This window comes from Leptodactylus fuscus, chromosome 10 (assembly GCF_031893055.1).
Source record: "Leptodactylus fuscus isolate aLepFus1 chromosome 10, aLepFus1.hap2, whole genome shotgun sequence".
Taxonomy (NCBI): Eukaryota; Metazoa; Chordata; class Amphibia; order Anura; family Leptodactylidae; genus Leptodactylus; species Leptodactylus fuscus.
Genome location: NC_134274.1, coordinates 12,514,085 through 12,539,411, shown reverse-complemented (window position 1 = coordinate 12,539,411; position 25,327 = coordinate 12,514,085). Strand labels below are relative to the sequence as shown.

General features: G+C 41.7%; 2 protein-coding genes across 4 annotated transcripts in view; one reads left to right on the top strand and one right to left on the bottom strand.

Annotated features, from left to right (window-relative positions):
* The window catches only part of INSYN2A (inhibitory synaptic factor 2A), a 35,806-nt gene extending 11,554 nt beyond the window's left edge, over positions 1–24,252 (top strand). Inside the window, exons 2-4 of the mRNA XM_075257710.1 lie at positions 6,389–7,565; positions 16,971–17,042; positions 23,728–24,252. Coding sequence (XP_075113811.1) covers positions 6,394–7,565; positions 16,971–17,042; positions 23,728–23,911 — 1,428 coding nt within the window. The 5' untranslated portion in view covers positions 6,389–6,393 and the 3' untranslated portion in view covers positions 23,912–24,252. The remainder of the gene's footprint in view (positions 1–6,388; positions 7,566–16,970; positions 17,043–23,727) is intronic.
* Positions 1–25,327, bottom strand: part of DOCK1 (dedicator of cytokinesis 1) — a 216,011-nt gene that overhangs the window by 103,979 nt on the left and 86,705 nt on the right. The gene's annotated exons all lie outside the window — the stretch shown is intronic.

Genomic DNA, 25,327 nt, shown 5'->3' with positions numbered 1-25,327 from the left:
CAGTGACTGCCTGCAGCGGCTATATACTGTATATCCAAGCAGTGACTGGCTGCAGTGGCTATATACTGTACATCCAAGCAGTGACTGGCCACAGCGGCTATATACTGTACATCCAAGCAGTGACTGCCTGCAGCGGCTATATACTGTACATCCAAGCAGTGACTGGCCATAGTGGCTATATACTGTACATCCAAGCAGTGACTGCCTGCAGCGGCTATATACTGTATATCCAAGCAGTGACTGGCTGCAGTGGCTATATACTGTACATCCAAGCAGTGACTGGCTACAGTGGCTATATACTGTACATCCAAGTAGTGACTGCCTGCAGCAGCCATGTGAGCGAAGTAAGTGATGTCATTGCTGCAAGACTAGCAGAAGAATAAGGGTAAAGTTCACATGGTGAATTTTACAGGGTGATTCAGTATGAAAAAATGCAGGTAAAATCTTTCTGCTTTTCAGCATGTACATTTCCCATCTCCACTCCTTTCAATGAGAGGTTAGAGCAGAATACACAAAGACTGAGCAGGATGCTTACGGCTATGGTTTTATTATAATAACTCCATGAACTTCTACCTGGCTTGGTGTTCGCTTTGTGTCGAGTCCAGTCATAGCAGTAGTTCTGTGATTTTTGATGCAAGTCTTGCTTATACACTCAATGCTCTCTGCCATACAATACACATGGATTGGGTTTTGAAAACCTCATCCACAGGTAGCAGTAAAAATCCTTACACAAATAGGAGCACATTGTAAACATCCAAACTCCCAGCACGCTCTTAAGGTGACGGAGCAGCCACACATTTTACCTTACAATGCGCAGGGTAACATTTGTGGTGAACCTGCAGCTCTTCTGATAACAAAAAGTCGAATTTATTAACCCAATCTGCTCCTTACTAGTTTAATCTGCACGACTGGTGACGAAGGCCAAAAGATGACGGTTGAAGTCAAGTGTCCAATAGACCAGTCCTATAAATACGTCTTGGAAAGGATAGTTAGATGGGCAGACGGCTCTCCCTCGCCAGAAGCGTCTCAGCCCTTCTAACCTTAATGATTCTGTCACTTTAAGCAAACATCAAACACTTGGTAATTGGCTTCTCTTGTATCAAGTGTTGCCTTATATTGTTAGAAGGTGCTTCAAGCTCCATCTTTTCTATCTGCTGTAGAAGGATCTGAGCAGCCCACTGACTACTAATGCTTCAGATCTGCGTCTGCTTATATGGAGTGTCCTTTAAGTGCAGATTTCATTGTGTAATATAAATTCCTGCTTAGTCAATACTAAGTGGTCAGGGGGAGACGCGCCTGTCACTACGGGTGTACAGGGCTATAGGCTCTTCTTACGGTACATGCTGATAATAGATGGGACGCGTTTTCTATTGTGTTTTCTCTTTCTAGATCTGTCATGTATTTCTGCCTTATTTAATGGATGGAATTAACAACCAAATGGTGCAATATATCTGTGTCATGTGAATGAACTGTAGGACAGACAGGTCCCTGATGCCATAACACAGGTTACAGGATAAAACCTACTACTTATCAGGAGTCTTCATTTACAGCAACCTTCTTCTTCTACTGTATCTAAGCTTTTCTTGAGCTTTACACTTGAGGGCAGCCATTACCAAACTTACCCATCATAGGATTTTCTTTTGGTAAAGCTAAAGTTAGATGAACTAGTCCGGCCCTACCTATTCTAATAAGGGATTGGACACAGACCCATTAATGCCTATGGCCCTATAACCAGACTGTATTTTTATATGGCTATGGATCAGGTTCTGTCTGTGTATTCTATGGATAGAGTCAGTTTTAAGATAGTCATCCGTGTACCGTCTGTTTCATTCTCCACAGAACCTGCATACAACTAAGTGACTAGGAAAGGTACATAGGTCGTAGGTTGCTGACATTTTCTTGTATGACCCAGTTTGAGATGCCCCAGTGTTCTCCTTTATATTGACAGATGTAAGTTACCCACAGCGATTTTTTATTTTTTTCCTACATGATGACGTCAGCTCTGCCCGTATGTGACCCGATTGCAGAGATATTGGCGCGTTTATTTTCAACACTAATATCTTTGCATTGTCATAGGAGCCAGCCTTAAAGCCTACCGGCATTGCTGAGCAGCGAGGAGCGTCCTGGACAGTACAAGACTATATAGGTATACGGTCAGGCCAGGCCCTCTGACAATGCAGGGATAACAGTGCGAAAACTAAAAGCACCAATATCTCTGCAAGCAGGGAATGCGACTACTGTTAATGACAGATGACAGCAACGAACTGTAAAAATCCTTGGCACAGAAAGGGTAAAAGGGGTTTAGGATAGGGTATCAATAAGTAATCAATAGGGGTCTGACACCTGGGAGCCTCACAGATCAGCTGCTTGTAGAGTCTACAGTGCTGCAACCTCTTCACCGACGACCAGGTCCAGCGCTGTACATATCACAGGGTCTGTACTCAGCATCGCAGCTCAGCCCCATTCCCTTGTGACCCCTGAATCCAAGGATAAGTCAACAAATGTAAATCTTGAAAAAACCCTTTAAAGGCTGCTCTAATGAGAACAAGGAGATTTTATTTCTAAAAACAGTTACTGCAGTACATGGTAATGTCCAGTATTACAACTTATTCCCTTTCAAGCTGGGACAACCCATGGACAAGAGTGGCGTCGTCTCTGTAAGAAATATTTTGCCAGCCACTTTCAGAATTTCTAGCATGGCATTTATGGGGAATGCATGAAAATGTAAAATCAATCGGGATCTCATCTGCATCGTGTTCTGTCAATAAATGGATTGAAATCCTGAGGTTTCCATTAAATATTTCACAGCTGAACCCAACAGCTTTTTAATGGTTACATCTCTCTCCCTGCAAGTGGTCAGCGGGGACATGGGGAGGGGTCTGACCATTTTAGAAAGAATGATGAGACATCCAGCTGACCTCCACTAGTCTGTAGGAGATTTGTGGTGACCATAGGGTCAAAGATCAAAGGTGAACAATAGCCCTTATTTTTGACATTTTGTAACAACCTCTTCCATTTGACAAGGGCCATTCTAATCTTCTATTCATGTTGGATCCTATTATAGACTTGAATGTGCTAACTTTTGATATTTATTATACTGTACAATGGATACCAGTAGCTAGCAATATACACATATTACAAAGGTAACTAAACTTTCTGACCACTTCTGATTTTTTGTCATTAATACATATTGTAATATACTTTATTAACCCATTTTGGCTCCTTTGTGTGAAATCCTGCATCTCTTTATTCTTTGCTTCGTTTCTCTACTGAGAGCAGAAATGTGCACGCTGCTTTAGCTAGGTCCGGACTCTTATATAATGCAGGGAAAATAAGGCTGGGGGGAGGTGGTCACTTCAAATAGATATATCTTAGGCATTATAAATGCCTAGCCCCATACAAAAGAGGAGTTACTTCACTTCTATAGGACACAAAGATCGCAGTTATACCTGTAAAATTTCCAGAGGAATCACCAGCTGAAAACACAGTTGGGGTTGACATATTTACATGCAGCTGTCCCCAATCCCTACTGTGTTTTCAACTCTTCCTCTGTGATAACAAGAGACCTGGAATGCTTGTCTTGGTGTCATAAGGAAGCTGAAAATACCATCTTTCATATGACACCAAAAGCAATGTTGTAGATTTTATAATACTCAAGTTATAACTTCTTGAATTGACCCTTTCTCTGCATTATACAAGTGTCCATACACCTAGTGAAAGCAGTGTACATACTTCAGCTCTCGATAGGGAAAGAATATAGAGATGCTGAAGAGAGCCGAAATTTGTCAATAAAGTATAGAACAGGTCTGACCTCTGAGACCTTCACCTCTCAGGCGAACAGGATCTGATGACCCCTGTTTGATTCGGCGCTCCCTACAGACTGCATCCCATACAGCTGCCATAAAGCACAATCACCATGCTGCACTTTTGATCCAATATTTTGACACTAACATTTGATAAATAATCAGATGAAATACAAAAGACATTCTTTTCAAGGATTTCATTTTGGCATTTTTGTAGGAATCTTGAATGTTGGTCAGAAACAAAAAAACAGAAACTGAAGAATCTAGGTCAAAGTCTTGAAGGAAGAGTGCGAAAATACCGAATCTAGGTTTTCATTCGAAAGGGATGGTGTAGGCATTGGCTTCAGTGACCTAACATATTCTGACAAGGACTTACAAAAACAGTGTGAAATGTGCTCGAATGTAAACCCGAACACTGATGCTTTATTATTCAACTAGTGCAACGCTTTGCATTTAAAGGGGCAGTATGTGCAAACCATCTACAAACATAGAGACGTCGTATTTTGTGGTCTATGTAGTGTATACCAATTACTATATGTTATGTGTGGACTATAAATCACCCCAAAATCTACTCCGGCCTGACACCTCTGATAACGCCCCCCCAAAATGTGCAAGAGCACTTACATGACATTCCACCAATGTAACATATAACCATCCATCATTTCCTTTCCTATGCAGCTCTTAAAGGAAACCTATCACCACTCCCGACCTCTCTATTGTAGTAAAAATCTAACTTAACTACAAAACAAAAACAAAACTAATAGCATAAATTATGAGAACTCGGTGCTGTCCGTCCTCTATTATTTCTATAGGAAATGTAAAAATAGATAACTGGCGTTACCATTCTCTTGTCAAATGGGGGAATGGATAGGGTAAGACTTGTGGGGACACCCACCAACGGGTAATACCCAACAGGCAATGTAGTCACAAGTTACCAACAGAGGAACAGCACATTGTGCAGATAGAAGAAAAGCTGCTCCAGAATGACTATTTCATGGGGAACACAAGTATTTACTGAAACAGACAGGTCAGGAAAGCAATAAAATCTAGTGATAGATCTGCTTTAAATGAAGACCCATGAATAATAGATAAATAAAGACACATAAAAGGGGAGGGGGGCACAGGCAGATTAGGAGCTAGACGATAAACTGACCATTTTTGCTAGATCTATTTAATAATGCATCTGTTCATTAAAACGTTGCTAGACCAAAGTCAGCCATGGCTTTGTCACTTAACCCTTCATACAGACGGGAGGCTACTGTAAATGTGCCAATAATGGAGTATAACTGGGTCACATTAGCACTGGAGATGGGGCTCTGACCCTGTATCTAGTGCCTCTGTATAGTAATGTAACTCCTTGCCTTGTATACAAATATGTTTAGAGGGGAATAATCGGTGACCTCTGCTTAGGACAGGCCATCAATATCTGATCAGTATGGGGGTCCAACATCTGGGACCCCACAGCGTTGTAAACACTGAATACCAAACAGCGCCATAAAATGTATAGTGACTGTGCTTGGTATTGCAGCTCCGTCCTACTCACTTCAATAAACCTTAATTTCTAGCGCATCGATGAGTAACTCCCAGGAAAAAAACATTTAATGATTTTTTAAAAAAAAAAATCCAAAAATTAAACATTTTCTCGAGACTTCTATTAGTACAAGAGGCTGCAATCCCATCTCAGGTCTTATGTGGCGCTTCCCCCCTTGACCATGATAGTGATGCAAACCTAACACTGTATACATGGGGACCCGCGATGGCTGCAGCTTCCTCTGTATTGAAAGGGGTCGGCACCAGCATAGTAGAGGAGACGGCTGTGCCATTCTGGATCCTGGTGCTGAGCTGGTGCAATAGAGGCGGCAGTGGCTCCCATTATCTGTCTCAATGGACGCACCACTAGGTCTATATCGCAGGTATGGGTATAGGAGGAGTGGGGGTCCCAGCGATTAGACCCCCATCGATTAGCAATTTAACTTGAAAGAACTGGAATACTCCTTTATTTAGTGACAGAGATGTATAACCCCAAATGTGATAACACCAGAAATATACTTCTTTAGCTATTGCTGGATTTGGATGTTTTCTGGTAACTTTTGCTCCCATGGAGCTGCTGCAGGCCAGGTTAGGATATCCCAACAAAGAAAAGCATTGATCCCCAACTGAGTATATTTACTAGCGGACGAAAGAGAACCTTGCAATCGTCATATGACTACCACTATGACATTACATTGGTAAAGTCTGATCTTCTCCAACCTTGCAGCACTTAGGTGAGCGCCACTTCCTCTAGATCAGTGACATCATGTCTATTGGTCACATGACCAGGATGAAACTCAGTCCCATTCAAATGAACATTGTATAGTGCTGTGCTTGGTATGCAATGAAGGGGCCACAGCACTTGTACAAACTCTGCAAGCCCTTTAATCTGATCTATGGTGGTTCTGTGTTTCGGACCCCCACCAATCTGATATTGGACCAGAAATCAAAGTCGTAACCCCGGGGAACCCCTTTAATAACTTTTTGTTTTTGCTGTACCCTAAATTCTACTGAACTGCTGTGTGTCTCACTAGTAACTCTGTGTTTTCCTGCAGGAATCATGGTGAGCAAGGAGGGGGACAAATGTGTGCTGACATCCTCAGAAAGTGAAGCCGAGCCAGCTGTTTCTTTAGCCTTAGACATGAAATATGCATTGGACCCCAACCGGCAGATAAAGAAACGAAATAAAGCCCTTCAAGTGAGGTTTAAGGATATTTGCGAGGCTCAGAACGAGCAGAGGGATAAACAGCTTTCTACGGTGCCGCAAAGTGAGAAAAAAGACGCAAAGTCTCTTTCTTACAAAGCCTATCGGAAGTACATGACAGTGCCTGCTCGGCGGTCTATACCCAACGTAACCAAGAGCACAGGGGTTCAGACTTCGCCAGACCTGAAAAAGCGCTACCAGACTTTTCCTCTTGACCGCAAAAAAGGGAACCTGTTAAAAAATGCGTCTGGCGGGGAACTAAAGGGTCAAAATAATGGATTCCTAATAGAGGTAAAGGATACAAAGGATCACAAAAGCTCAGGGGAGTCGAATCGATGCAGCAGGGTCAACGACCAAGTGGTTGCTGAACTGGTAGTACATTCGAGCGAGGACATGGATGTCATTACGTCTAGCAATTGCTCAGATGCATGTGGAAGCACTGATTTGCACAGCTGTACTAAAGATTCCCCCTCTCCTCAAAACCCAGCAATCTCCACATCGGAACAGGCCATCTGCCATCTGCATGAAACTACGAGACACGACAAAAGGCCACTCGGGAACACTCTACCCCATCACCCGGCACATGTTAAAGTGCTTCTGAAGGAGGAAGCCACCATACACTCGCCTGCCCTCAACCCAAACCTAGCCGACCCTGAAGACTTGAGCGACACAGAAAGGACACTTTGCCCGCTGACAGATGAAGACGACAAAAGAACTGCTCAAGTAAATGGCCTACAAGGCCAAGATACGAATGCAAAAGCGTGTACGACACAGTCGCAGTGTCAAACGGCGGAATGTAATGAGCAGGCCCTGCAGATAAATGTTTTACCCGTGGAAAAAAATCAGCCTTGTCAGACAGCAGTTGCTTTGAGTGATGAATGCCAACAAATCGTGCCTCACACGGAAGTGATAGACTTAAAAGCACAGCTTCAGACCATGGAGAACCTGATCAGCTCAAGTCAGGAAACTATCAAAGTGCTTTTGGGTGTTATTCAGGAGCTGGAGAAGGGGGAAGCTCACAGAGAGGGGTGAGTCTCATCAACATCATGGATTTAAAAAAAAAAACCCTGATGGACCTGAAATATGTTTATGTATCAAATGTGACCAACCTGCAATGCCGTAGTCAATATTTACCATCATATTAGTAATTAGAGAGTTGGTCAGGTCCAAAATGTTCTCAAACCAATATTACTACAGTGTAGGAGTAGACACATACCGCTGTGACCTATGATATAGTGTACAGATAGTCATCATTTTGTGGATGAGCCTGCGAGTGCACCGGGGGCGGGCCCAATATGCCTCAGCTACCTGGAGCCAGCCAGAAGTGCTTTCCTATCTTCTCCAATCACAGCCGAAGGCTGGCTCTTTAGCTAGGATGTTTTTGTAGTCCCAGTCTGGGCTATGTGTACACAAATCAGGCCCCGCCCCTGTTGCACTTGCTGGCTGATTTACATATCCATACAAAGATTATCTCTGGCTTTCTCCATCACTTTGTGGTATGTTCGCCGCTATTACAGAACTCTACATGACATGGTTAGGTAATCGCTGTACAGAGATCACTGCTCATTGCCTTGTAATTAGAGATGAGCGAACACTGTTCGGATCAGCTGTTCCGAACAGCACACTCCCATAGAAATGAATGGAAGCACCTGGCACGTACACTTTGCTGGAGGCCGGTCGCTGTACCAGGTGCTTCCATTCATTTCTATGGGAGTGTGCTGTTCGGAATGGCTGATCCGAACAGTGTTCGCTCATCTCTACTTGTTAAGTGTTGTATTATCCGCAGATATAAGGTGAAGCGGATATGTACTAAAGGACTGGTATGTTAGGCAATTACTATTAGGGTGACATGAGATGAGAGTTAACCAAGTCAGTTGACCATCTAACCCGTATGGAGTTGTGGCATCAGATGTTGAGGAAGAGGATGACGGTGAAGAGAGATAAGCTCCCGCAAGACGTATCTGGCAGTGACTTACTTCATTTTCCTTTAGAGAAAATATACTTGTTTGGTCGAGCTAAACGTGCTGTTATGTGGGGAGTCGGGAGGAATAGATTGTTTGGGTGACAGCGAACAAAATGCAGAGGTCTCTAACCTCTCCAGCTATTGCACAGCTACAACTCCCAGCGTGCCCTGACCTGGTTATAGGTGACAACACACGGACGTGAGAGTCTTTATAAACTGCATTGATGTTGTAGTAGCATTTATATGAAATATTCCCAGTGTGAGTAGATTTGTGATGTTCTTAGATCATCAAACATTCTATCCATCTACCTCTAATATCTATTCATCCATCCGTCCCTCCTTATATCCATAAATCTATCCATATATCCATCAACTGTTCATAGGTATATCTCTATATATCCAGGTATCCTTCCATTTATTGTTCACACCTCTTATTGTGGCGATTTAGGACATATTTGTATACAAAGATTATCCGCAATGTGTAAACTCTGCAGACGCCTCCTTTATGGTGATGACAGCTTTAAGTTCTTCGGCGAGTGATATGAATAACGAATGCGGCTAATAATGACACATTTACCAACAATCTATATCACGGAGATGTGTTTATTATAAGCGTCGCCTGATAAGACCAGATAGTGATGATAGCTGGAAAGAGCGGAGGCGACACGAGCTGTGTGATCTGTATACAGCTGACAGGTAGCGCCTTCTCCCATAGACTGTAATACAATCCAGTTACTGCAGAGTATATACTGTATGTGTGCGCGGCTACTTCTCACGCACTTCGCCCGGTGGAGACTCACTCACTTGGTCTTATCTTATAATTACTACCTCGGTATTTTGTGAGGCTGATTTACATTATCTGCCTTAATGGTTCCAGCAAAGTTTTGCATTAGATGTCATCAATATTCCCGGTCAATGGCCATTTTCTAGATTTCCCATTAAAAGTGGTGGAATTAAGAGAGGAAGAGATTTACTAAGAAAATTATAAGCGTCGAGGCCAGTTGTTAGCAAGAACGTAAGAGATTTGCATTTCGGCTTTATGTATAGGAGGTGTCTAACATTAAATATAGGATAGGTCATCAATTGAAGATCAGTGAGGAGTCCAAAACCAAGGACCCCTGCAGACCAGCTGTTTGAAGCTGCAATGGCATTCCTTAAGTGCAGCTTCTTCTACACAGGCCATGTGATGTCAGTCACAAGGCCTGAACGCAGCTCAGTCCCATTCAAGTGGATATAGCAGAGGTGCAATATCAGACACATCCCCTGGACAAGAGTGGCGCTGTTTCGATTCCCAAACAAACCCTTTAATATGGTAAACATAGAAATGAATGATAAAAATAAACTGCAAGGGCAGCTATATTTCTTGTTTACCAGTCTGCGGCATTGTATGAATGATCCCAGTACAAACAGCCTTGTAGGAATCCTATAGAGAACTCGGGGTTCAATTTACTGCCGGGGTGGTGGGGCAACTGTGTGTGTGTGTGTGGGGGGGTGCAGAGAGCCGTTTTAATGATTTGATCTAGGGGCCAGAATCCCTAGGTCCATCATCAAGAATGGTGATTTAACTCCCCAGACAACCTATTTTATGATATTTTGCCCTTCTGCAGAGGGGGGAGGCTCCCGCTGCAGCCAGGGACTGAAATATTGTTGACCTATGCTAAGGGAGCTTAATATTGATCTACACCTGATTATCAGGGGACCAACATTTGGTTCACCCAGCTATCAATTGTTTAAAGCCATTGAGGCCTACGAGCGAACGATGCTTCAGTTTCACTGGTCTGTGACATCACAATCATCTGTCACACGGCTTGTTTGCAACCAACTAAGCCGCAATACCAAGCACAACTGCTATATAATGTATGACACTGTGCTTAGTATCTAGGGAAGAGACCTGTAGCACTCACTGCCGTCTACTCAATTACTGGTCTGTGTAGGTTCTGGGTGTTGAGTCCCCTCCAATATGATACTGATGACCTAGCCTAAAGATATCAGATTCGGAAATCCCCTTAAAGCCCCCGGCAGTCAGGATGTAATAGAAGACCTTACATACAGATGTGACACTTAGCATATTATTAGTAACCTGTTTGCAAAGGTGATATATCACTTATCCTTAAATCTGACTGCGACTACTAGGAAGTATTTCATGTGCTGCCTCTCTAAGGCTCGTACCAGTACAGTATACAGTACAAGACAATAACAAATGTATTGTTTGTGTAGCTGCACTGAGGCAGCCATCACATCACTACTTTTCTTTAAATATTCATAAAGCCATGGATAATTCACCATCCACAGGGACGGACGGCCACTATGCAATGTACACCGAGAGGTCCTCAACTTTTTGTACATTGGGAGCCATATTCAACTTTGAGCAGTTATGGGAGTCATAACCAATAAAAAAGAAAACAAGAAGTCGTCAACATGGAACTATAAATCATATGACTGAATACATTTGCAGATATTTTAATATATTTATAACTAATCTGCACCTCAGTCCGCCAGGGCCCTGTTTATTACCTGTGTGGAAGGCAGCAGGGGAGGCCAGAACTGTTAATCCTCGGCCTCCCCTGCTGACGCAACGATTCTCAGTCACGTGACTGACTCCACTCAACAAGCCTGCAGACAAAGCACAGGGTAGTCCGTGACATCAGTGAGAGTCGAAGTGGCTGCAGGGAAGAGGGAGGAATGAAAAATTGCCATCCTCCTCAGCTGCCCTCCGCATAGGTAGTAAATGAGGCCCTGAAGGACCAAGCTGTATATTAGTAATAAAGCTTAATCCGTGCAGGTAATGCATTAGTAAGCTTTATTACTCCCTGGATAAACTCGTTTAAGTATCACACTATATTATACCATCCAAACTGGAACTGTTAAGAGGTTTACATAGATTTATAATATCGCCAGGTTGGGTGTTGTATTGTCACCAGTGTTTATGACCATAACTGAAAACTTTCTAAGCAAGCCCCTGGCTGGTATCCAATGCTGCAGGAGGTCTGGAGATAGTAGTAACACCTGGGTCCTGGTACCTAAAAGCAACTTTGCCACACAAGACGATGCCAGTATAATAGATTACAAGGTGGGTGGGGGTCGTGCACTGGGGTTCAGGAGCTATGGAATATACAGGAGAACAGGTTCCTTTCCTTCTTGGAGACTGCACATGGGTGATGGAGGACGTTCCCACGTTCTTGCATATTCTACAGTGTGTGCAGCTCCTGACGTCTCCTCTGCTGAGTAGCCGGTTACTTCTGTATTATGTACATTAATCAGCTAAATGACAATCTCTTTCAGCACATAAATGGAAATATAGATTTCTCATCCATCCCGCTAGATGTCAGATTACACGTCCAGAATGGAGCCGTCCCGTGGGCCATCCACTTATACATAGGAGTTCACGGACTTGTTCAATATCTAGTGTATAGGTTACTAGAGTCATATACAGTAGTCACTTAATGTTCATTCTTTCTGGGATGATTACTGTAAACCGAAAATATTCTATATTGAAACCATAACTCTATGGAAAACTGACAATTGGTTCCAAAGCCCAGTTTCCCAAAAAATTAAGATTAAAATGCATTGTCTGAGTAAACTTTGATAGGGAAATCCTTATTTAAAGAGATTTCTGAGACATCTTATACCCTATCAGACTGATGGGGGTCCAAAATCTGGCACAGATATCATAAGCCAAGTACAGGAGAACAGTATACAGCTCTGTACATGGTGCACACTACAATACGTCCGGACTCTAAGAACGGACTGATGTGAATTGCAGGGATCAGACTGGGAGAAGAAGAATGGTACTTGTAAAAGTGGTCATTGGCAATGGTGCAGTCACATCGCCCAGTCACTCCAGGGACAACTCAGCCCTACAAAACTGATGTATGTGGTACCCGAATAACATTACGATGTACTTACTTGCCTCTGCTACCGTACAGAAGCATGAGGGCTCAGTGTTAGCACTGTTGGCTTGCAATACTTGAGTCTAACCAAGGATAATATCTGCACAGAGTTGCTACGTTCTGCCTGTGTTTGTGTGGATTTCTTTTGGGTATACTTGTTTTCTCTCACACTCAAAAGACAGGCAGGGAATTTTCGTTGAGAGCCTTACTTGGGACAGGCAGTGATGCAGAATATGTTGGCACTATATAAGTAAGCACAATGAGTACAGTAAAAGTGAATAGCTGCAGCTAGAATACATCACCCACAGTATATACTGACTAAGATCACAGCTTTGCATTGTCATGCATGCAGCACAAAGACTCTGCAGCCACGCTTCCCTATGATTCCTGCTAATACAACTGGATCATGCGTAACTTCACATTATATTACTACTCTATGCTGGAAACCACCTGGATGTCAGACGAAAGGAATTATATGTAGAGTGATAGATAGATAGATAGATAGATAGATAGATAGATAGATAGATAGATAGATCTAAAAACTCAGACTGGTAGACAGTACTGCAGATAATTTTACTTTACCATTTATGTAGTGACCATAGAAGAAGTGTAATAATACTATTTTATTAGTCAGTATATGATATAAAGTGAGCCGCACTTTCCAACCAAACACATTGAACTCATCCCCCATAATGAAATAACGACTCCATTGCTAAAACGTCACCCAGAAGATTCCGCTAAGACAGGTTTAGAAGTACAGTGTAGAAATCCTTGTACCCCTCCCTTCTGACCTTGACCCTATCATATGTCTAATAAATGTCACCGCAGACAAATGCATTGCTCTGGCAGGGTGACAGCGCCTCACCGACAAGTAAATCCATCACTGAGGGGGACCAGTATAGAAAAGGCTGCTTTTGCCATCGCTCTTTACCCAGAACGCCCTTGTCCAGACCTGCCACTGTTCTCCCTTCTGCGGCTGAGAACAAACAGCCATTATGTAGATCAGTCACGACGGAGTTTTAATCGATTATTGGCATTTCCTTATAGAAACTTTTAGGACCAAGCAACATGGCATGTGGTGCGAGCTCATGCCCAAGAGAATGTAAAATGAAGGGCAGCACACGAGTCTAACAATATTATTTTATTAACTTCAATAGCACCAACATATTCCATAGCACTGAGACCAATATCAATTCTACACTAATGTATCAATAGGTTTTTGGTGTGCGAAGGCAAAACTACAACAGACTTGGGAGAACATACAAACCCCATGCAGAACTTACCTTTGGTCAGATTCAAAGCTCAGAGCATCGTGGCCACTCCCATAGCGGTGTACACAGTACTCAATGAGACAGCGATCAAAATGAAGGGACAGTAATAAACCATCCCTGCCTACTCTATGGGGAAAATCAGCTGTTATAACAGCCTGCTCCCCGCCCCTGCTTAACTCTGCAAGGATGTATATATAAGTCTCTGCAGGATTAAGAGTGGATGTAAACAGTCTATGGGTGTGCAGGAATGGTACAATTGTATTTGTATATGTGTTATGCTTGCTAAAAATATATTTTAGCAACTGTATGGGGTCTACACACTATATATATATATATATATGTGTGTGTGTGTGTGTGTGTGTGTGTGTGTGTGTGTGTGTGTGTGTGTGTGTTCTCATTCAATGAGCTTTCTGTATTTTCATGACTATGAAAGTTGTAGATTCACACTGAAGGCATCAACACTATGAAATAATACATGTGGAATTGTATACTTAGCAAAAGTGTAAGACAACTGAAAATGCCTTATATTTTAGGTTATTCAAAGTAGCTACTGTTTGCTTTGAATACTGCTTTGCACACTCTTGGCATTCTCTTGATAAGCTTCATGAGGTAGTCACCTGAAATAGTCTTCCAACAATCTTGAAGGGGTTCCCAGCGATGCTTAGCACTTGTTGGCCCTTTTGCCTTCACTCTGCGGTCCAGCTCACCCCAAAGCATCTCTGTTGGGTTCAGGTCTGGTGACTATGGAGGCCAGGTCATCTGGCGTAGCACCCCATCACTCTCCTTCTTGGTCAAATAGCCCTTACACACCCTGGAGGTGTTTGGGGTCATTGTCCTGTTGAAAACTAAATGATGGTCCAACTAAACGCAAACTGGATTTAATAGCATGCCGCTGCAAGATGCTGTGGTAGCCATGTTGGTTCAGTATACCTTCAATTTTGAATAAATCCCCAACAATGTCACCAGCAAAGCACCCCCACACCATCACACTTCCTCCTCCATGCTTCACGGTGGGAACCAGACATGTAGAGTCCATCCGTTCACCTTTTCTGTGTCGCACAAAGACACGGTGGTTGGAACCAAAGATCTAAAATTTGGACTCATCAGACCAAAGCACAGATTTCCACTGGTCTAATGTCCATTCCCTGTGTTCTTTAGCCCAAACAAGTCTCTTCTGCTTGTTGCCTGTCCTTAGCAGTGGTTTTCTAGCAGCTGTTTTACCATGAAGGCCGGCGGCTGCACAAAGTCTCCTCTTACCAGTTGTTGTAGAGATGTGTCTGCTGCTAGAACACTGGGTGGCACTGACCTGGTCTCTAATCTGAGCTGCTGTTAACCTGCCATTTCTGAGGCTGGTGACTCGGATGAACTTATCCTCGGCAGCAGAGGTGACTCTTGGTCTTCCTTTCCTGGGGCGGTCCTCATGTGAGCCAGTTTCTTTGTAGCGCTTGATGGTTTTGCAACTGCACTTGGGGACACTTTCAATGTGTATAAAGTGGTAATGATGACCACTCGTTTTTTCTTTACTTATCTGCTTTTTTCTTGCCATAATACAAATTCTAACAGTCTATTCCATAGGACTATCAGCTGTGTATCCACCTGACTTCTGCACAACACAACTGATGGTCCCAACCCCATTTATAAGGCAAGAAATCCCACTTATTAAACCTGCCAGGGCACGCCTGTGAGGTGAAAACCATTACCGGTGACTACATCTTGAAGCTCATCAAGAGAATGCCAAGAGTGTGCAAAGCACTAATCAAAGCAAAAGGTGGCTACTCTGAAGAACCTAGAATATAAGACAGATTTTCAGTTGTTTCACACTTTTCTGTTAAGTATATAATTCCACATGTGTTACTTCATAGTTTTGATGCCTTCAGTGTGAATCTACAATTTTCATAGTCCTGAAAATACAGAAAATTCTTTGAATGAGAAGGTGTGTCCAAACTTTTGGACTGTAGTGTGTGTGTGCGTGTGTCTCTCTATCTATCTATCTGAATGTGCTACCATGTATAATTTGCAGAGTGGAAACTAATAACGTGCCATATCTGCTTTTACATAATATATCGGTGAGGTGATTTGATGATTTTTTTTTTTTTCTTGATGTCATGTGCACATGTCAAAACAATGTGAAAACTGTCCCAGAGGTAGAAAATATCTAAAAATTCCTGGCAGCCAAAGGGTTAATGTCCAGGCAAGACTATAATAGGAGAGCAAGACTTGTAGAAGATATAGAGGACACCGGTGAGACTTCTAGAAAGCAGTATATATAATATTGCAGACCTTTACTATACAGAGTATAAGTACACAAGTGTAGTGCACAAAGCCTCAATCTCCCATCTGCCACGTTATCGTCTTGCAGCACACGTTGCCCTGTTATCACTGGGAAGAATAAGCCCAACTCCAAAGAAGTTTTTTTTTTTTTTTTGTACGACGAAGGATAAAAAGCCTTTAGAAGTAAAAACCGGCCTCCACTTCACAAGAAAATACAAGGCAGTCCAACGGTAGAGAAGGGAATTTAATAGCTACGTTAGGGGTCACTCAGCGCTGACCCCTATTCAAGCTTCCCCCCCAAGCAATTATAGGATTCTGTGATGTTGGTCGGCTATATCATATAGATCTACATAATTATTACTACCTGTTACAGAGAGTGAGTGCGCTCAATAGAGTCAGGTCATATCTGTGGAGGGCTCGATCTCACAAGGCGGAATACTCTTCAGAAAAGTTGTTTGGCTGACATGAAAAGACTTATGGCTTCTTCTAGATGAATGTATGATATTGTTCTCTCTATCAACCATTACAGCTTCGTTTTTCTCTTTTTTTTTTTTTTTTTTAAAGGGGTTGAACCACATGCAATAAGACAGGAGAGAAGTGTAAGATGAGTAGGGATCACTGGGACCACCAGTAATCACAACAATGGACGTCCCGAGTGTTCTCATTTCAAGGCAGTATATGCACATACACCATTTAATGATCTCTACAGAACAGGAAGTGTCAGCCTATTGAGAGGCTCAATGGCATGAATGAAAGCTGCAAGATTTCACAATTTCTATACTCTATAGAAAGTGACAACCTTTGCTATAGTTGGTGTAATTTGCACCATTATTGGCAATGCTTAAATAGATGCAAATGACACTAGATTCAAAATAACATATCGACTGCCGTTACGGATATGCTACCATATTAAAACAGTGATATTCTGCTGTGAAACTCATATATATATATATATATATAATTATAATTATTATTTATTTATTTAGTGACAATTCTTGGGTTTACCTCCATTCATCTTTTTTTTTCTTTTATATTTAGGCTATCATATCGGACTGGTCAAGATACAGCAAACTGTGACACATGTAGGAACAGCGCGTGTATCATATACAGGTAAAAGGCATTACTTTACACATTAAACTGCTATACTGGATAATATGCTGTATAATATATCTGTGGTAAAGTAATATACACTACAATATACTGTGTGTATGAAATATAGCTTTGGTAAGAATGTGTGCAGATAGCCAAAGGTGAAACTTAAAGCCGATGGCTTCAGTGAAAAATCTGTAATGGGGCCGAGTGTAACATTTAGCATAGTAGTGTATTTTATGTTGCAGAGGGACCTTTATGGGCCCCCCTCAGAGTCCAGGGCATATAGGAGACGACTACTGTTAGCCCCTTTATAGCTACGCTCCTGGAGATAGCCGTTCTCTGCTCCCTCGGTCAGTCTCCTAGACTATGACTGAAGGGCAGACCTTATCCATGCATGACCATCACTCTCTGAAATAGGGGCAAGGGCATAAGGACCCCCCCTCGCTAGTGATTGGTGGGGGTCCCAATGATCAGACACGTATCCCCTATCCTGTAGTAACTATGGGGCAGCCCCTTTAAATAATAACATTTTAGCTTCCTGGGACCACCACTAGGGGGAGCTCACTGCATACTTGTTTATACCAAAGTAACTTTAGTCAGTATAAATCCATGTGCAGAAAGCAAGGAACCCCTATAGAGATACATGACGTTTGATGATCAGTAGAGTACCTTACAAAGGTTTTGTCCTGTTTAGTGCAGGTTGGTGGAGCTTTTGTAAAATAAAATAGATCCCAGATGTAAGGGCGGGGAGTAACCTCTTCACTGTAATGTCACTATCACAGGCCTGGGACCATGGGAAGAATATGCAAATGTGTCTTCCATGATATAATTAGGAAGTCAGCTGCTGCCTCAGTGTTGCAAACCAATAGAGGGCGCTCACTAGAATGTGCAAGCCTGTCTTCCCTGATCGAAACGGCCATCCTCGATTGAGAGACTATACCCGGTAATAATCCCAGCGTCATTGCAAAACAAAGGCCTCTTGGAAGGTCGAGCATAATGCTTAAAGGGAGCAAACCTTTATTGGGTTATTTCACTGAAATTCTGTCTTCCTAACTACATCAGGGAAGACAGGCTTGCACATTCCAGTGAGCGCCCTCTATTGGTTTGCAACACTGAAGCAGCAGCTGACTTCCTAATTACATCATGGAAGACAGATTTGCATATTCTTCCCATGGTACCTTGCGAAGTGGAGTGCTAAAGGCTTAAGTCTCAACACACACCTATATGGTGGTCTCTCCCCAAGGAGTGACGATACCCCCTTATCACAGGCCTGGAAAGGCAGTGAATTTGGTAACTATATAGGCCTCTTCAACGCCTAACCTGCACGGTTTGTTGTGTATCCTAGGACTAGCAGTGACAGGAGGTGTAGATCAGAAACTGAGGCAGCGCCACCTACTGTATCCACGTCAACCAACTTGTAACCACTCTATTCCATCATCCACCAATTTCTATTGCAGCAAAAAGCAGAATGATTATAAAGGATAGATTACTGAGCGGCAGGGATTAGTATGGAGGGGATTGAAGGTCGCTTTAATTCTATCTATTGAATTCCCTAAATGTAGATTTACTAAAGGACCCAAACCCGACATCTGTAATGTGTTTCGTGCAAACCAAGTATCACAAAATGCCAATAAGAGGTTAAAGCTGAGCAGAACTGTAGCAAGACCCGTTACCTTGTATTACAAAGAACATTGTGTCATCCGGTATTTGCTTTTGAAAGGGAAATTAAGAAACATGGATTATTCTGAGAGGAAATGTATCCATACAAGTAGGGATTGCAGATTACTGTCATCAGACACAATCGTGTGCCCTGAGACTTAAATATGTGGCGCTGCCTGACTGCCAACAAGTAAAGACCCATCTGTTATGTAACAGCTGACTGAAGGGAAAAGCATATACATTAACATATTTCTGGCACCGCCGCTCACAAATGCTTTATTTTTTAATGTTATCGAGTCTGTTAATTAGAATAAATGTGCAACAAACAAACAAAGAATTTATTAGCAGTCTGATAGATATCATATCATGAGTATTCGGGAGTCCCCCAACTGCAACCAACAGGCAGAGCTACTCTGTATTATAGGGAGACGCCAAGAGGAATTTACAAAGGGGGATAAGGAAATCTGATCACAAATCCAGTTAATAGATGTAATACTAAAGTCTGGATAATTCCGACATGGAGGTTATAGCATCAACTACTAAGACTGACCTTAATCCTCACATAAATCTCCATCTTCTGACTTTAAATATTTAAAAAGATGATATCATTAAGACAACCCCTGTCCATATGTGTTCAGGACCCCCCACCATGAGACCATGCACATAGATTCAGATAGTGCTGTGGGTTCATGATGTAAACTGGGGCTGTGGAGTCAGTAGGGCAAAACGCCGACTCCTCTATCTATCCACAGCCCGTCTCCGACTCCTCTATCTATCCACAGCCCGTCTCCGACTCCTCTATCTATCCACAGCCCGTCTCCGACTCCTCTATCTATCCACAGCCCGTCTCCGACTCCTCTATCTATCCACAGCCCGTCTCCGACTCCTCTATCTATCCACAGCCCGTCTCCGACTCCTCTATCTAGCCACAGCCCGCCTCCGACTCCTCTATCTAGCCACAGCCCGCCTCCGACTCCACTATCTATCCACAGCCCGCCTCCGACTCCACTATCTATCCACAGCCCGCCTCCGACTCCACTATCTATCCACAGCCCGCCTCCGACTCCACTATCTATCCACAGCCCGCCTCCGACTCCACTATCTATCCACAGCCCGCCTCCGACTCCACTATCTATCCACAGCCCGCCTCCGACTCCACTATCTATCCACAGCCCGCCTCCGACTCCACTATCTATCCACAGCCCGCCTCCGACTCCACTATCTATCCACAGCCCGCCTCCGACTCCACTATCTATCCACAGCCCGCCTCCGACTCCACTATCTATCCACAGCCCGCCTCCGACTCCACTATCTATCCACAGCCCGCCTCCGACTCCACTATCTATCCACAGCCCGCCTCCGACTCCACTATCTATCCACAGCCTGCCTCCGACTCCACTATCTATCCACAGCCTGCCTCCGACTCCACTATCTATCCACAGCCCATCTCAGACTCCACTATCTATCCACAGCCCGTCTCCGACTCCTCTATCTCTATCCACAGCCCCACTCCGACTCACTATCTATCCCCAGCCCATCTCAGACTCCTTCGTCTACCCAGAGCCCACTCAGACTCCTCCATCTATCCAGAGCCCGACTCAGACTCCTCTAGCCGCCCACAGCCCAACTCAAACTCTTCTATCCTCTATGTGGAAAACTTCTGATGCGTTTTTAGCCACACCCTTTTCCCACTAAACCACATCCCCTGATCAAGTGATCCATAAGGTGTCTAAAACACAATAAATATGGTGTATAGCACGTATATCAAGTTGGACTTGCAGGATTTTTTTGGGCCCACAATTTGAGACGGATCTGCACTGGAGACTCTGACACAGCCTTAGGTAGATTTCACAGTCACCCTGTAAGTTCATTAAGGCAAAATCAGAGAGATGGGGGTATGGAGAATGCGGATTAAAACAGAATACAATCTATAGAAAGACTGTTTGTCTTCTAACATGTCTGCCATATGCGCCCAAATATGTTTGACTAGACAATTTAAATATGGACGGCATCTACTTTTCAAGTTTTGTCTTTTATCGGAAAGTTTAGCGTTAAACGGCAGAGCGCCGGGGCTTTTGATCTTACATTTAAGGGAAAGATCAGTAACATGTGCAGCAATTATTGGGTATTAAATGTCAAAGAAAACCTGTACGTTTTCAACAAGACGCCCCATGCTTTCCGAAACTACATGAAAGGTTTTCGAGTACTGAATGATGCCGCGAGGTTACTTGTAAATCAAGAGTCTCTGCCATATGATGTTCAACACAACATATGAATAAACTCAGTAATTTAGAGAGAATTACAGAAGATGATATTTTAGAAGCCAATACACCCATGACCTGCATAGGAAAGAATACCTTAATTACTCTCAAAAAGCAATGCAAGTTTGAGAAGGATCTAAAAATACATTCCTGGGAAACAAAGTACATTATGTAACACATTTAGAAATTATCTATTTCAGCATTACATTAAAAAAAAAAAATCTGCAATTCCCCATTTCCTGCTATTTTCTGGGTTGGATTCTGTGTGTCTTTGTGATACAAAGATATAGCATACCCTATAGCACGCAGCACTAGACTGGTATTTTGTTCCAAAAGTATTACTTTTACGGAAGAATCAAGTGCCTGACAAGAGCAGCATATGGCAGAACTCAAGGGAATCTATGTGACGCCATAGAGGGCCCGAGCACACAGTAAGACAATAAATTATTTAAAGAAATGCTCAATTTGATTTTGCTAAAAAAATTTAAAAAAATTTCATGGAGAGTCGACCACTAGGGTCCATTCACAGAGACTGGTGACTGATGGAAAAACTAGTTGGAATGAGTCAATACTCTAGATAGAAAAAAAAATTGTAATAAATATAATCTAGTAAATCATATCTTCTTGTTTTATAGAAACCAGTGTAGGTCTCCCATTACCAACCCATTTTTCTGCACTCACTTCAAAAACTATGTGGTAGTAAAAGAGAGGATAGACAATATTGTGTCCCAATCTTCTTACATTGAGGTCCTACCCGCATGGTGCACTGACAAATAACAAGGTTGTACCACAAGTTAAACTTATCCCCTATCCACAGGATAGAGAATAAGTGTCTGATCTGAGGGGTGTGAGAACTGGGACCCGTAACAACGGCAAGAATAGGCCCCCGGAGTCCTCCACTTCATATGGAGCAGTGTTTACAAATCTGCAGTGCAGCTCTATTTGTCTCTATGGGACTACAGAAGAGAATCGCAGCACAGTACATGGATCTCTCTGGCTGTCCCCATAGAATTGAATGGAGCTAAAGCATTAAAGTGCAACTGCCTTTTTATTTATTTATTTTTATTTTTTTTTGCGATTGTGTCGGGGTGTGAACATTATTGTAATATACTTTATTAGCCTATCAAACTTCCTTTTAAGAGAAAACAGGCTGCAAAGTTCCCATTATCAATGCTCTAAGCATTGTCAGAGACTCTATCCGTACATCTGTACCAACGTAGCACGTCAAGCTGACCTATTTACCAAAGGAGGGATGGTCACTTCATATGGCCGTATCTCCGGTTTTATACAGCCTAGAACAAAGGTTCTGGTATCAAATGAAAGCAGACTTCATATTAAGTTGAAATTTCTGACTTCAACCTAATATGAAGTAGTTTATGCTCCATATAAAAATCACATTCCCAACTGAGTTTTTAACTAGTGATCTCTCTAATTCGTTTGTAGCTACTACTTCAAACTCTGCTTTCTTGTAACACCAGAACCATTTTTCTGGATGGTAAACAATTGGAGATACAGTCACTTCAAGTGACCATCACCCCCCTTGGCAAATTCTTCAGCTCTACATATTCACAATAAACAATGTATGGACTTTAGTGGGTTCTAAGCAGAATGTAACAACCTGATTTCTATTACAATGGAAGTTAGATAGGTTAATGAAGTATGTCATAAAAATGTTCAACAAACACCTCCCGACACGTTAAGTTTCACTTTAATGAGTGGTCACTGCTCCATTTAACTGGCAGGACTTGGGACTAGGGCTATGTACTCATGGCCACTTACAGACTCGGACTTCAAAATAAAATTATTACCGTATATGCTCGAGTATAAGCTGACCTGAATATAAGCCGAGGCCCCTAATTTTACCACAAAAAAACTGGGAAAACCTATTGACTCGTGTATAAGCCTAGGGGGGGGGGGGGGGATGCAGCAGCTACTGGAAAATTTAAAAATTAAAATGATCAGAGTTTTTGGGTGCAGTAGATGCTGGGTGCTGGGAAAGGGGAGGGGGTGTTATGGTTGTCTGTTTGCCCCTTCCCTGAGCTTGAGGACTGTTTTTTCTTCCCCCACTTGGAATATAGGGTATCTGTAGTGCTCCTATTAACCCCTTCCTGACGGAACAGGAGCACTGCAGATCCCCTATATTCAGTAGACCGGGCACTCTCAGACACAGGGATACCTAATGTGTGTGTGGTTCACAGAAATTTTCTACTTTTATATGTATTCTAGGGAAATGAGGGATTTAGTACTTTATTATACTATTATTTTAATTATTTTTTTTTTTTTTTGCACTATTTTATGGGAGATTCTATACATTAATATTGTGGCTGGTCAAAGGCACCCTCTCCTTAAAAAAAAATTTTTTTTTGCTGACTCGAGTATAAGCTGAGGGGGGCTTTTTCAGCAAGATAAAACTGGGCTGAAAAATTCGGCTTATACTCGAGTATATACAGTATATTATACAATTATATATATATTAACTTTCATGGGGCTTCGATCACTGGATTTATTTTCCTGAATTTGTGGACCGTTACTGCTTGCGTCTTGCCTATTTACTCAACAGCCCTACTTGGGACCTTTGGTCTTGTTATCAATAACCCAATCAGACATAATCATTTTAATTTTTTGGTACAACCCCTTATTGTGAATGGTGAACACAAAAGGAACATCATGACACCTGTACACATAGATCCGTATCAATCAGTAGACATAGGGTTGTTCACTTATTTAACTTTTAAAAAAAAAAAAACTTTTTCTCTCTTAAATTTTATCTCTTAACCTTTCAGTGTTGAACTGGATTTTAAGCAGCAAGAAGACAAACTACAACCAGTTTTGAAGAAACTCCACCCCATTGAGGAAACTCAGGTTGCACCTTTGCCTTATACTGCAGAGAGTTACACATCAACTCCCAAGCAAAAATCCAAAACAGAATCGAAAAAGCATGGAAGATGGAAACTCTGGTTCCTATAGCTAAAGCTGCTGAAACACGAGCCTCTGGCCTTCCTAGGCATTTCTAAGAAAATACAATAGTCCATTAACGGAGGGGGATCTTGTTAACGTCAGGTTATCAAGAAGCATATGTTTGGTCAGTATGCAGATATCTACTGTGTGTACCAAAAAGGCCTTTATACTTGCAACTCACTTGCAGGAGCAAGGTATAAAAAAAAAAAAAAAAAAAATCACAACATGCCAACTTTTACTAGCAGTTCACTATGCGGGATGTAAAAATCTGGATTAAAATTTGTATTGCCAAATGTGAAGAAAAGAAACGGATGTCGAAGTTTTGGGGCTTTTCTTTTCTTATTTTTGATTCAGCATACAAAAAAAAAAAATGGCTATAATTTAAGGTTTGAGAAGAAAGTTTATAGCCTTACATCTAAAAAAAAAAAAAGAAAAAAAAAAAAAAAAAATGTAAAAGGGTCTTTCATCTAACATTTTATTGCAAAACACACGCAGGGGATGAGTGCAATTGTCAGCACATCAAAAATCTGGAGAAAGCACAAATTTTCAAGTGGTCAGAGACCAATGAAAATCTCAAAGATGTGACTAATCATACGTTACGCCTTCCCATGCTACAGAATTTTTTTTTTTCTCTAATCGTTTTCACTCTCACTTTAATATTACAGAAAAAAAGACATTGAAAATGCTCATGTTAGAGCGGCCAGGCATATCCCAAAGTCAGAACATGCCTTTAATCTCATTGTTCGTTGACAGGGTCAAGGATATGGGACACTACGTTTTCTTAGATCTAATTTCTAATGTTTTCGTACCCAAAAAAAGTAAAAATATCGAAAAGAAAAATTTAAAAAAAATAGCAAAAACAAAAAAAAAATACATAGAAAAAATAAATATAAACACAAGAACAACAGTAACAGTCGTGGCTAAGGTTTCATTACTAATGTTTGGTCTCAACCTTACAATGTTTTCTAAGTATTAAATGCCATACTGTTGTAAACGAAGCCAAGATGTTTTTTTTTTTTCCTCCTTAATTTGGCATTACGCTTTGTTATAACATAGGTCATAGAGATCTACAACTTTTTCAATAAAATGGTATAATTTACATAAGTGGAATTTACATTTATTATTCAATGTCTGTTTAAACAAAATAATTTAAAAAAAAAAATGTGTATATTGATATTTTTTAGGTAATTTTAAAATAAAACAATTAAGATTAATTTTACTATTTAACGGATGAAAAGTTCATGAATGAAGAATTAACTGACTTAGTATAGTATAATATAGTTATTATATGCCCTTAAGGAGTAAAGGAGGGGTTTAAAAAAAAATAAAAAAAATCTATATATATATTTAAAAAAAAAAAAAAAAAGTTTTTGCAATATACCCTATGGCTGAGATCTGTTCAAAATTACAGAATTAATTTTTCTA